Raw genomic sequence first — 13,847 nt, 5'->3', positions numbered from 1 at the left:
TTCTTGGCTGGGCAGAGTGGCTCATGCCTGTAATCCCAGCACTTTGGGAGGCTGAGGCAGGCAGATCACCTGAGGTCAGGAGTTCAAGACTAGCCTGGCCAACATGGTGAAACACCGTCTCTACTGAAAATACAAAAATTAGCTGGGTGTGGTGGCACACACCTGTAATCCCAGCTACTCAGGAGGCTGAGGCAGAAGAATTGCTTGAACTCAGGAGGCAGAGGTGCAGTGAGCCGAGATTGTGCCATTGCACTCCAGCCTGGGCAACACAGCAAGACTCCATCCCAAAAACAAAACAAAACAAAACAAAACAAACAAAAAGGCCAGGCTCAGTGGCTCATGCCTGTAGTCCCAGCACTTTGGGAGGCTGAGACGGGTGGATCACTTGAGGTCAACAGTTCGAAACCAGTGTGGCCAACATGGTGAAACCCTGTCTCTACTAAAAATACAAAAAAAGAGAAAAAAAAAATCAGCCAGGCATGGTGGCACGTGCCTGTAGTCCCAGCTACTCAGGAGGCTGAGGCACGAGAATTGCTTGAACCCAGGAGGCAGAGGTTTCAGTGAGCCGAGATCGCGCCACTGCACTCCAGCCTGGGTGACAGAGTGAGACTCTGTAATAAAAACAAAACAAACGAACAAAAAAAACTATTCTCATGTTTGCTTCTAATGATTAGCTTAGAAAATTCATGATCTTTCGTGTGTTTATTGTATTTCCTTACATCTATCTCAGTAACCAGCTTAAGGCTGAGATACAAGTCATGCTAGCAGTAAACTAAGGGATTGAACTGGATTGAAAATGTGGAATATACTGGATTTGTGTAGAAGTTGAGGCTTTGCAATTCAATGATGAAAACACATGTGCTTTTCAGATGTGTGCATGGGCCAAGGGATCAGTGGCATTAACTCTTTTTTGTCATCTGGCACCATGAAAGTAAACTGCAGGTTTCTGAGAGATTAATCCAGCTACAGTTCTCTGTTGTAGTTTATGGTGTTAGGGAGGATCAGCAGCTCAGACTGATAGGACATCTGTTTCACTATACTCTCCATCAGCAAATGCTTACGGAGGGTCTGCTAAGAGTTGCACATTTTGCTGTATGATCCTGCATCCCTTGGTGCATAAAATAAAGCTAGGGCAAGCACTAATTTAATTAGCTTGGAATATCTTCTGACTCACATAAACATCTCTGATCCTTTGTTTCCTTGCAATGTACATTAATCATTGGGATTTTATTTTACTTTATTATGTTTATGATCTGTTAGCCATGGCTGGATGCTGGTCCTCCAAGGGCAGGAACCCTATCTGTTTCTTACACTATGTTTCAACATGTGGAGTGCCTAGGATGTTTTTCCATGGCTATTCCAGAAGGATCACTACTTATTCTCTTTGATTAAAATCAAATTGTGCCTTTTAGTAATTCATACTTATTCTGCATTCAGTTTTGTGTGTGTGTGTTTTTATTTTTAAAAGTCTCTCCCTTTCCATCTGTTTTCTCTCATTATCTCTGTCTGTTCCTGGTCGTTGGTAGTCTGAGTGTGCTTGGGTTAGGTCAGCAAAGTTGCCTGCTATAAGGGCCCTCTGGGCAAGCTGATTTCACCCAGTGCTCATGAAAAGCCCCACGTCTGATTAGAAGTGTTGTCCACCTGGCATAACAGAGTACACACAGAATATCACCTTGCATATATAAGTGCTTTTTCAAAGCATTTTCTTATCTACTTAGATTTTCAAAACAGTCCAGAAAAAAAAAGGGGGGAAACAGGTGCTGCTATTATTAATTTTAAGATACTAACAAGGAAATCACATGGCTTTGTCCTAAGTGACATGGGGAACCAGCAGCACATCTGTCAAGAAATTCTAGTCACAGGTGTCTTTCTGTAAAAGCAGTGGTGCAGAGGTCCCCCATGACACAAGCTGAAGACCTCTTGCAAATACCTGTGGTATTCTGGGTCTTAGAAGTGGAAGAAGAAGGCCAGGCGTGGTGGCTCACGCCTGAAATCCCAGTACTTTGGGAGGCCAAGATGGGAAGATCACTTGAGGTTAGGAGTTCGAGACCAGCCTGGCCAACATGGCGAAATCCCATCTCTGCTAAAAATACAAAAATGATCTGGGCATGGTGGCATGCACTTGTAATCCCAGCTACTAGGGAGGCTGAGGCAGGAGAATCACTTGAACCCAGGCGGTGGCGGTTGCAGTGAGCCGAGATCACGCCACTGCACTCCAGCCTGGGCAACAGAGTAAGACTCTTTCTCAAAAAAAAAAAAAGAACAAGAAAGAGAACTCAGTGTCCAGGAATATCTGCCATTGCCTTTGACCACTGAGGAGCAAATCTAGAAGCAGCGTAAGTCTTCTGCATGGGTCCACACAGCTGTGAATGTGTGACTTTAATTAGGAGCTGGTGTTTTCCTCTCTTGCCTTCTCAGAAATAGTGTCAGCCATGCATGAGCTCATGTCAACATACACAGGTAACACAGAGGAGTTTTCTGGTGCAGGAGAAACGTGCAACACTCTTAAATCCTTAGCTGAAGAACAATTATTGCACCAACTTTTTCTAACCAGCTCCCTATAAGAAATACTGTTAAAATTAATTTCATTCATTAAAGGCAAGATAGAGAAGAAGAAATAGGGGAGCTAAGCTGTGTTTATTTTTCCAGCAAATACAGAATTGAAATCAACACTATTAGGCCAAAACATCATTGGTAATCATCTTTAGACCTTATAGGGCCTCCTGAAAATTTTGAGGTTTCAGACTTGCAAGTATATCCTAATTGAGTTAGTACCAAAAACAAAGAGTGTAAATAAACTGAATGTAGGTAAGACATGGCTTTTTTTTAAGTGGTCATTTCAACCTTCATATCACTACTTGGACATATGTTGAGGTAGATCATAGAGTCTAAGAAAGAGGCCAAGACACATGAAACCCAGCCATGGTCCTGAGGCAGGCATGTGACACCTGGGACCAGAGCTCGGGCTTCTCATGCCCTCTCCAACACTCTTTCCACTTGCCACCTCTTCTTCTTGGCCCCACACCTTACTGCCTGAATCTAGCAGAAATGTGTCCTATTGCATAAACACTTATTGTGGTTACATTTCTGAGAGACAACTCTGTAGAATTACTATATGTGGACATGAGAGTTTTCCCATAAAGAAGGCAGAAGCCAAAATCCTTGTATCTTTGGAGTTAATAGCATATTGTCGATTGTCATGCCATCAGACGAGTGTGAGGCGAGGAATGAATGTGTTCTGTGATGCCAGAGATTGTTGGGTAATGAAAGGCTTGACTTTTCTAGATTATTCTCATGTCAAATGTGACATCTCTTTATGTATTATTTTTAACGTTCACAATGAAATGTGAAATGGTGTTAACAGTAGCCTGAGGATACCAAAGCTTCAAGATTAGAAATCACTTTTAAGTTGCCTTTCTTCTTCCCCCTCGGTGGGCTGCTGTATTAACACTCATTACAGTGAAGCCGAGCAGATGGGCAAACAGACTGATTAGTTATTTATATATATATAGATATATATTTTTTCCTTTATGGAGCTTAGATGTTAGCTGTTTCTTCAATAAAAGAGAGGAGTTTTTAGATGTGTCTTGTCTTGATTTGCCTTTTTAATCAGAAGAAGAAAGGGGGCACTTTGCTCCTGATCTATTAATAATGTGGCTGTATCCTTTGCTTAACTGCTGACTTCATAGCTCTCTGTGTGCCCGTTGCAATCAGAATTTGATTTCTTTCCAGTCCTCCAAGCCTCATGTTCTTTTTGGCCTAGAATTTCTTTATGGAATGTATCACTTTTAATTCGTATTTTAGAAGTGCCTTTCTTGACAGGGAATTTATCTACAATATTTTTGCCTTTTGTATCCAAAATGAAAAAGTCCATGACTAATTAGTGGAAAGTGAAATTACACATAATGTTATGTAAATAGAAATATTTTCCTGTAGCCTTTTTTTTAAAAAAGTTCAAATATCTCTGCTTTTTCTTAAAAACAGATTTTGCTTTTTTTATTCCTTCCCAATTTTATAAAAGTAGGATTTTTTTTAATGAAACCTTGTTTCTAGTTAAAAAAAAACTAAGGTAATGAAAAGAATTATTATAACCTTTCCTTATAAAAGGACAAGGTATTTCATGTGTGTAATATGTGATATGTATTCATACAAAAGTAATGGACCTACTTGCGTGGGGAGAACTTTCTCATGTTGTCACATGAAGTATTCTGGAACAGTAGTTTCCCTTCTGATATCTGAAGCACCTTGAGGTACGGTGTAAGGAGAGGAAGAATAAACATGCACAGTTACACATTTTTAAAAATATTTCAACTGGGCTTACAAATTTGCTGATTATTTTATCAAAAGTGGGAAAAATGTCCTGTAAAGATGGCATTCAATTAGGCTAGCTCATGGTATCGTGGATTGCACTTCTAATTATATAAGGCAAGATAATGTAGACATACAACCATTTGGGGAGGGGTTTACACAAAGCCATGGGGCAGTTAATTGGACCTCATGTTTTTAGAGGTGCTTGATGATCCTATGACAAAGATCATTTAGATTAAAGAAAAATCATCCTCAGTGGGACTTAGTTTTAGAAGATTCCATCAAATGTCAAAGGGATGCTTCGATTTAATTCTCACACTGTGATCTGTGACTTCAGAAATAACATGCTGGTAATAACAACATGTGACAACAAAAGTCTCAGAGCTGCTCCAGGTCGTGGTCTCTGCATGCTTGTTTGCACCATCAGACTTACCTCTCTCTAAGCGCTGTGGTTTCAGGAAGGTAAACAATAGAGCATGTGAGGTTGGGAGAGAAAAGCTGAGCCAAGCGAATGAAAAAATGGAAGCTAAAAAAAAAATGCTGGAGTTTACGTGAAGGATAGCATAAACTGAAGGGAACGTCTTTTGAGCAGATGATTCTAGCAGTCTTTGGGGATATGTTTTTGAAGGTCTGCTCAGTGTGAGGTCTCAGTTGGATTGAGATTAAGTGAAAGAATTTTCGGTAGAAATGAAACCTTGACATTATATCAGGCTATAAAAGAGATACAAATCAGGGATATTTTAATCCTGTTTCTTTAGCTCTGGTCAGGTCTCTAACCTGACATTTCTTGATATGCTCCATTCCAAAGCTGAGTCAAATGCCTGTGAGGTGAACTCTCTTGTCATCCTGTATTTAAGCTGCAATAGCTGTACGTCATTGCTGCAAAACTGGTCTTTCTAATTATCTCCTTCGCTGATCATTCTTGTTCTATAGGGATAGAGAAGAAAAACATATATCTTGCCTTGTTTGCCACTATATGCACAATACCTACCAAACACATATCTGTCACTTAGTATTTTAAAATCAAAATCTGTTGATTAAATGAATGAATAATTGGACAAGTGTTTATGTGCAGAATCCAAATGACATAGTAAAAAACTTTCTTCAGTGATCTATGATTAACTTTGTGAATTAGAGATCTTTTGCCCCTCAGATGACTTCATAATTATCACCTTCAAATGAGTAAATTACTAAAATATATTCCTGATTAGGTCCTGAAACTTGAAAGCATCACTCTTAAATTTGAATTACTGCTATAAAATAATGTAGCACATATGTTTCAGAAACAAAATCTATACCTATTTATAATTTGGTGAGAACTCATATTGAGCTATAGTGCTTTAAAATATGTGTAATTAAATTGAAATTTCTTGAGTCATCATTTGAATTGGGTGTAAATCATGTCTAATCTGCTTGTTAACCTGCCCCTCACCCCAATGCTTGAATAATAGAGGCGTCCTTTAAAAAAAAAAGAGCCATTCTTCTGTGTCATTTCTGTTAGCCTTCTGCAATATATTTGATTTCAAATAATTTCCACCTTTAAAATTCAAATAAAATTTTTTTATGCAAACACAACTTTTAAAACACAGAAGAAACACCACTAACTGCTTTTCGGGAGTAGCAAAGGATAAGTCATGTCTTCAATTCTTCCCTTTGCTTCTTCGATAGCATAAGAGGCTGTAGATATGAAATTGGAAAAGCAAGAGGACTCTCAAAGGGGATGATTGTTAAGTTGTCTCTTAATTCTCAGTGTACTCTGATTTTGTTAGGATTGCCCCCTCTCTCCTGTTTTTATTTAGTTTATTCTGAAGAGGTGGCAGGGAAGCCACCTAGGTTCGCCCTCTCACTTCAATCTCTCCTGCATATGTGTAAGTGTGAAGTCGTTTTCCCATACTTCCTTTTTGAACAGTAAGGAATCATGTCTGGGAGCCCACACCTGTTAGCTTATGTGATGATGCTGGGGATGAGGAAGCAGGGGGATGGATGCTGCCCCTGAGAAGGTGCTGGCTGGGAATCCAAAACAGCAGCAATAGCAGCAGCAATAACAACAACAACAACAGCAAAAGCAGAAGTAGCAACAGCATTGGCTGCAGCAACAAAAACAAAAACTCGCAGCAGCCTCCGGGTTAGAGAGGGGATTCTTCCCTTCTCCCACCTTTACAGCTGAACCCCTTGTCCTCTCCCTCTTGTCTAATATTTCATTGATGTTTCTTCAGAAACTATGACAGGTTGACAGAATGGACCTCTCCACAACTAATTTAATATTTTCTCACAGTGTGCTCTAACTTGGATCAGAAAGAGTACCTATGGTCTTACGATGTCCTTTATTCAGTTGAATGAAGGTAGCAAGGCCTTCTGCAGGCCCTTCACGAAGTATCAGCAGTCTAGTCCTCAGCCCTGCCCCCCCATCCCCACCTGACCCCTCTGAAATGAACACACACAAATAGGCCATGCTCTTCCACATTCTAGTGTCTTAGCTCAGTCTGTTCCTTGCAGCTGAATAATGCTACCATCCTTTCAGCCTGGTAAATTTCTACCAAACCTTTGATACCCTACAAAAATACTACTTCTTTCCTCTGCCCAGTCATAATCTAATCTGCTTTTTTGAATTCTGCATTGCCACAGATTCCTGTGAAACCACAATCAGAGCTCGTATTACACTGTATTGCGTGCAATTTTTTAAATGTCAGCATCTCTTCTCCATAAGGCCCCTGAGCTCTATACACCAGTATGAATAGACCATCAAATAGAAATACTGTAGCCTTGAAGACATTACTGCTAAATAATGGAATGGGTGTGTGTGTGTGTGGTGTGTGTGTGTGTGTGTGTGTGTGTGTCCATCCACAGGCCTGGATTTCATATAGTTTTGAGATGAAGACTTGTTAACATTAAGTTACATCAAGTATGGGGAAGATATAAACATTAGCCATCTAGGAGAAAGTCTTCCTGGTTTGTAGAACTTTACCAACCAACTCTACACTTCCTATTAATAATTTAACATAACCACTGATAGAGAATAGTTTGAAGAATTATATGAGACATGACCAATGTTATAGTCATGGTCAATATTTATGGCAATTTGTATTTGCTTGGCTTAATTTAAGATCACTGCCTTTATATCTAAGTTCATTTATTAGATTGATTATGTTAATTTGAAAAGTTCTCTTTGCTGAGATTTTATGGTTTAAATGATTAAATTTCTACATCCAGAGATGTCCTTAGTGCCCTAGCAAGGAGGGTTTAGGAGCTCTAGTCTTCTTGGTAGAGAAAGCTTATAGCTGCTGTGTAGTAGCACTATCTGTGAAACTTGAGAAACTTCCACTGTTCATGGGCGGGGGGCAGTAGGACGTGGGTGCTGATGAAGATTCAAAGAGGCTTGATGCCTTCTTTGTTCTGCCAGGACTCTGAGGAGGTAAGGGCCTGTATTACAGTGGGAGGGATGGAAACAAAGGAATGTGTAGGAGAGATGTTTCAAAGGAAACATTTGCAAGACTGGAGTAAGTCATCTATAGGCCTGGAATGGTTGGGTGAGGATGATGAAAGCATACAACAAAAATGAGCAAGTTGAGCAGAGCAAACACTCAGAATTTAAGGAGCCACCTTGGATGGGGCAGGGCTCCCATCCAAGTAAAGTCACTTAAGTCAATTTGAAGATTATCTCCTTTGCAGTGTATCTGTAAATACTCTTTAAGCCTTTATGAGAAATCGGTAGAAGCATGAAGTTTACGCCAAAAGCTTGACAACTGCTTTGTTGCTTTTCTTCATATTTTGACGTCTTCTGCCCAATCCTTAAAACATTTGGCTAGCGAAGCAGAAAGTGGACAGAAGTAGGTTTTAGACCTTGCCCCATCTCCTTCCTTTGTCTCCAAAACAGTGTCACCTCAGGTAAAATAAAATACTGAATTATTTACAGCCTTAACCAGAAATGTGTAAAGTAGCCCATGTACCAGTCTGAGGAGGATGGCTACCGTTTCCTGGCAAAATTTGAGGAGCTGGGAGGGCTGGCTTCAGGGTAGAATGAGGAAGATGAAGAGCTTTTCCCAGCCTCCTGAGCTAGGTGGATCTCAAGAGTGTGCTCTCCTTCCTCGACAGTTTTTGAGATTTCAGAACATTAGTAAACTTACAGGTACTTTAAGAGTATGCATGGCAAGCAGTAGTGCCCAAATACGTCTTTGAATAAATACGTATTTTTGGTATCTCCTCAACAAGTTCACTCCTCGGCCATGTGTTGCATAGGGACATGCCTTTCCATCTTGCTTTCTGAGTGGGAAATCAAGTGAGAATGGGCCACGCTGCACATGGTTCTTCTGTGCCCACCACAACACCAGTGCGATGGGTGGGTCTGTGCATGACTTCTAGTATACTGCAGGGCACAGCACACCAAGATACTGAGGCTTGTGTTTTGCTGCAGTCACTGCCCCTTCTAATCTAGCTTTCTTTTCTTGCAGGTGCACACATCTTGACCAACTCAGCAGCAAGGTGGATTTTCTTTGTGTTTAAAGAAAAAAAATGTCCCCGTGTCTGTAGAGATGATTTGCAGTTCAGCCCGGCTGAAGCTGACCGAATGAGACTATGGGCTGTGCCTCCGCCAAGCATGTTGCCACTGTTCAAAATGAAGAGGAAGCCCAGAAAGGGAAAAACTACCAGAATGGAGATGTGTTTGGCGGTGAGTCCTATCAAACTTGACTCTTGACCCATTGATTCTAGGCCTTTCACTTTTTTTTATTGATACATAATATTTGTACATATTTATGGGGTGCTTGTGATATTTTGTTACATGCCTAGAATGTGTAACGATCAAGTCAGGGTATTTAGGATATCTATCGCCTCGAGCATTTATCGTTTCTATGTGTTGGGAACATTTCAAAACGTATCTTTGAGTTATTTGGAAATATACAGTACATTATTTTTAACTATAGTCACCCTACTCTGTTATGGAACATTAGATCTTATTCCTTCTAAGCCTTTCATTTTTGTGACAGTGAATAATTACAGTGATTATTGGGTTATACCATCTGAGGTGAAAGGGTGATGAGACCTAATGGAAATCAATGTGGATCTTTACTTTGGATCATCTACATCATAATTTATACAAAGTGGTATTTGAGGAGGAACATGGAGGGTTTTTTTGCAGGAGCTAGCATTTAAATCAAGCTTCAAAGAACCAGCAGAATTTAAATTGGTGCATGGGACAGTGGCCATGGGGTGTCCTAGTAGAGGAGAACTGTAGGACTAAAAACAGAAGTCCAAAAGGGGAGTGAGTGAGGATTTATAAATGAGGGAGTGAGGTGTTTTTTTTAAAGTGTAATAGAGAGTGAATTACACATTTTCAGATTTAAAATAAAAATACAATGAATCTAATAATCATCTTTTAACCTCTCTCTGTTGAATCAAAATGACTTTAGGATATCTAGTGCAAAGGCCACAGATTGGCAACCCATGGCCACACCTGGTCTGCAAATACATTTTTTTTTGCCCCCTCCCCAAAGAATTTTAAAATAAAAAGCAAGGCAGCCTTTAAAAGTCAGGATATTTCACATAAAACCTCAAATTTCTTCAAAAGAGCTGGCAGCAATAGGTCTTCATTCCTTGAGACAACACTCAGGGTTGTCTGAGGTGGGGTAGCAATTGCCCCTGCAGCCAGGCTGTGGCCTCCAGTGAACTGCTAAGACTTCCCCGGTGCATGCACACCAAGTTCAGTTTGCTCATTGACATTACCTGGCCACTTACAGGCTATTATGCTTGCCTGATCTTGAGATTGGCCCTTAGGTGATTATTGTGAAGTATGGATATATAAACAAAATTTCAATTAGTACCAGGCAGATGAAGCAATTTTTGTGGAATTATTTTAACAATAATACCTACTACTTGACATTTGCATGATGCTTTCATTTATAAAAACACTTCAACTCTTACTCAGTAAGGGACATCATAGAGATATGTTGTAGAACCTCATTGAGATAATGTTTACATGTAAATAACTGTAGCTGCATCATTCAGTCACTGTCAAATAATTCTACTACTTTTAGAATCTCTAGCTTTTGGTTCATTGTAATGATTGTTTTAGTCTCCTGGTGAAGAATTGGGAATGGTACGAAAGAGCTAAGCCACAGTTAAAAGTGGACTCGTGTGTTTGGGAGGAAAACTGTTGCATTTTTTTCCAAGGAGATGCATTAATTGCCTAGAACAAATTTGTTTCTACTGGTAACTACCTATAGCATTGAGAACTGTGGAGAAGAGTAACGTATATGAACATCTTAATAAAACTACAGTCCAGATCTCTGAAACCACAGTTTTTAGGGAAAGAGTTGATTGGAACTAGAGTCATTACTGTCATCCTGAAACGCTTAACTTTTAAGAGAAAATAATCTAACATCAGGGATTTGTTTAACTTCTACCTGATGTCCTGTGTCATTATCATTTTTAAAATAGAGCTACCATTTATGGAGCCGTCACCATATGTCAAACATCGCGAGGCATTTACATTCATTTTTATGTTGAATTTTCACAACAATCTTGTGAAATATGTGCTACGCAAATTTTACATACTTAAAAACTGAACAGAGAGACGGACTTGTCCAAGGTTACCCAGCTACGAAGTGCTAGAATCCAGATTGCTCAGACTCCAAAGTCCACCTTTCTTTCTCCATGTTGTTTCCTGATACGCTGCAGCCTCCCATAGGTCTTTTTTTTTTTTTTTTTTTTTTTTTTTTTTTTTTTTTTTTTTGAGACAGTCTTGCTCTGTGGCCTAGGCTGGAGTGCAGTGGTGCTATCAGGGTTCACTGCTGCCTTGACTTCCTGGGCTCAAGTGATCCTCTCGCCTCAGTTCCCTGAGTAGCTTTGGGACTACAGGCATGTGCGCTCACACCTGGCTAATTTTTTATATTTTTAATAGAGATAGGGTTTTGCCATGTTTCCCAGGCTGATCTAAAACTCCTGGACTCAAGCAATCTGCCCACCATGGCCTCCCAAAGGGCGGGGATTACAGGCATGAACCACCGCACCCGGCCCTCATTCTTTAATGCACAAAAGTATTGATTGGTCTGTATCCTATGTATAAGGCCTTTTGCTAAATGCCATGGAGATTACAGAGGTAAATAATCCATAAACCTTGCTGTCTAGGACTTTGTAAGAAGATAAGGAAGTGTTACGAGGTAGAATAAGCCAAATGCCCGAAGAGGAAAAGACATACCTCATGATAACAGTCAGGGGATAGACGCTCTGCCTTAAACCGCAGAATCAGAGCAGATTTCTTACAGAGATGACATCCAAACCTGGCCTTAAAGGACTGAAAGAACAAAACCTGTCTCAATCTAAACTGGAAAAGGAACAGCTAGGTAATGTAAGACTTATTCAAGAATAATAAATATTCTAATTTATGGAACTAATGAATGGAACATAAACTATAAATGGGGCAGAATTGTCTAGAAAACTAAGTTAGGGTTAAATTATGGAGAACTTCGAATACCAAATGACAGTCTTTAAAAAGATAACCTTAGATTGTCAGAGCAAGATTTGGTGATATTCAATAGGTTGTGCTTACATTCTGCTTGGCAATGAGACCACTTAACCATCCCTTCACAACTTGTATAGCCAGGAACATAGCTATTGTTCTAAAGCACCATGTGTATTTTGCAGATGTTAGCATCTGATAAAGGAGCTTTGTGTTAGTCAACTATTGCTGTAGACTGTAACAAACTCAGGTTCAGTCACTCGCCACTTGCAGAGTCTAATTCACAAGAGCGAGGTCTGGCATAAAGAAAGTGACTTTATTCCACAGCTTAGCCTGGGGGAAGAGGTACAGGCTCCTGCCTTTAAGGGCACTGTTTTGCTTTTGGGGCAGAAAGCATGGACTTTTAAAGGGGGACTTGGCATGAATGGCATTCAGGGGAGGGAGTGAGCAGGTGGGGGTCTGCGTGACTCCCTTTGGTGCTTAATCTACTGGTGGTCGACCTGGCTTCATCACAAGCAGAGCTAGGTTGTATAGTGGCCTTTGTCTCAAGACACTCTCCAGGTGGGAGAGCCTTCCATCAGGGACATACTTTAGGTTGCAAATTGACTGTTGTCTCTTGAGGCAATCTCCTTGTGGGAGAGAGTTTCTGCCCTGAAGCTTCAAAGTAAGCACGTAGTTAGATAAACTTCCAGTGTAGTGAGTGTCTGGTGAAGGGAAGGTAAAGGTTATGATTGCATTTCTGAAGAGCTAGGTAGGAAATGGGAACAGAGGAAAAGAAGGAAAGAGAAAAGAAGAAATAATTAAAAAAAAAAAAACTCTCAGAAAAATGGGGATACTTGGTTACAAGACAACTTGAAGCTCTCAGTCGCATTCCACAGTAACTGTTTCTTTCTTGATTATGAATTGGTGGGTCAGCTGTGGTGACACTTCTCTATGTATCTCTCCTCTTTCTCCAGGGACCAGCAAGCCAGTGGGGGCATGATCTCCTTTCACAGAAGGGCAAGTGTGCCAGTGATACATATGGTGCCTCTTAAGCTTGGACTTAGAGCTGGCACACTGTCACTCATACCCACATGCCACTAGCCAAAGCAGGTCACATGAGTGAGCCCAAAGTTAGGCAAAAAAGCACACTCTGACCACAGTGCATTTACAGCAAGGGTATAGGTGCAGGGAGGGTCAAGATTGGGGCTAAAAATCAGTTTACCCCAAGCCCACCTGGTCATTGCTGTCTCTGTGCCTCTGTGTAGTTCATGCCATAAAACGTCAGTTAAGGCCTCTGCTAAATTTTCTTCATCCTCCCAACACCCACATTGAAATTCTATTTACTCCAGCATTCTATCATTTTGTTAATCTCTCTAACATAAATATTAGCAAGTTTGTGGGATTGTGTTAAATAAAGCAGGAATACAATGGGGAGAGAACTTCACCAATCAAGGGAGATACTTTTTCTAGCCCTGCAGGGCTCTGGGGGAAGGATTACCAGAATCCAATGTCAAGACCGTTCCAGTACCCTAGATATTGCTGAATATCACATTTTAAATATGACGAGTTAAGGTCTTGTCTGTGTTTCTTCACTTAAATTAATTCACAAGAAGAAGTTTTCAAAATCCCACAATGATCACAGATGGTGGCAGATGAGTGATAGTGATAGGCCCACTTTTTAACCATTTGTAACCCATTATTTCTGTGGTCTCTTATTGTATAACAAATACCCCAAACATAGTACCTTGAAACATAACCAGCTTATTATTCCTCACGATTCTGTGGGATGGCTGGAGTTCATCTGTTGTTCTCTCCCGGGCTCAGTCATGCAGCTGCATACAGCTGGGATCTCAGCTGAACTCAACTATCCCAGATGGATTTGGGCTTCTGTCCACAAGGCCACTCTTTCCAGCTGGGTAGCCAAACTTTTCAGCCCGGCTTCCAAGAGAAAAAGTGGAAGCTGCCAGGCCTCTTAGGACCTGAGCTTGAAAGTTCAAGAATGCTACATTTGCTGCCTTCTGTTGATGAAAGCAAGTCATAAGACCAGCCTAGAGTTGAGGGAATAGAGTCTCTCCACCTCTTGAGAATGTGCCCGTAGAAAGGG

General features: G+C 40.5%; 1 protein-coding gene across 2 annotated transcripts in view; it reads left to right on the top strand.

Annotated features, from left to right (window-relative positions):
• The window catches only part of C1H1orf21 (chromosome 1 C1orf21 homolog), a 241,417-nt gene that overhangs the window by 81,698 nt on the left and 145,872 nt on the right, over positions 1–13,847 (top strand). For both annotated transcript variants that reach the window (NM_001242610.4, XM_063788786.1), the window contains one exon: positions 8,757–8,974. In NM_001242610.4, coding sequence (NP_001229539.1) covers positions 8,881–8,974 — 94 coding nt within the window. In that variant the 5' untranslated portion in view covers positions 8,757–8,880. The remainder of the gene's footprint in view (positions 1–8,756; positions 8,975–13,847) is intronic.

The sequence above is a fragment of the Pan troglodytes genome, chromosome 1 (genome assembly GCF_028858775.2).
Source record: "Pan troglodytes isolate AG18354 chromosome 1, NHGRI_mPanTro3-v2.0_pri, whole genome shotgun sequence".
Taxonomy (NCBI): domain Eukaryota; kingdom Metazoa; phylum Chordata; class Mammalia; order Primates; family Hominidae; genus Pan; species Pan troglodytes.
The sequence above is the reverse complement of the archived record's forward strand: the minus strand, read 5'-3'. Positions and strand labels throughout refer to the sequence as shown.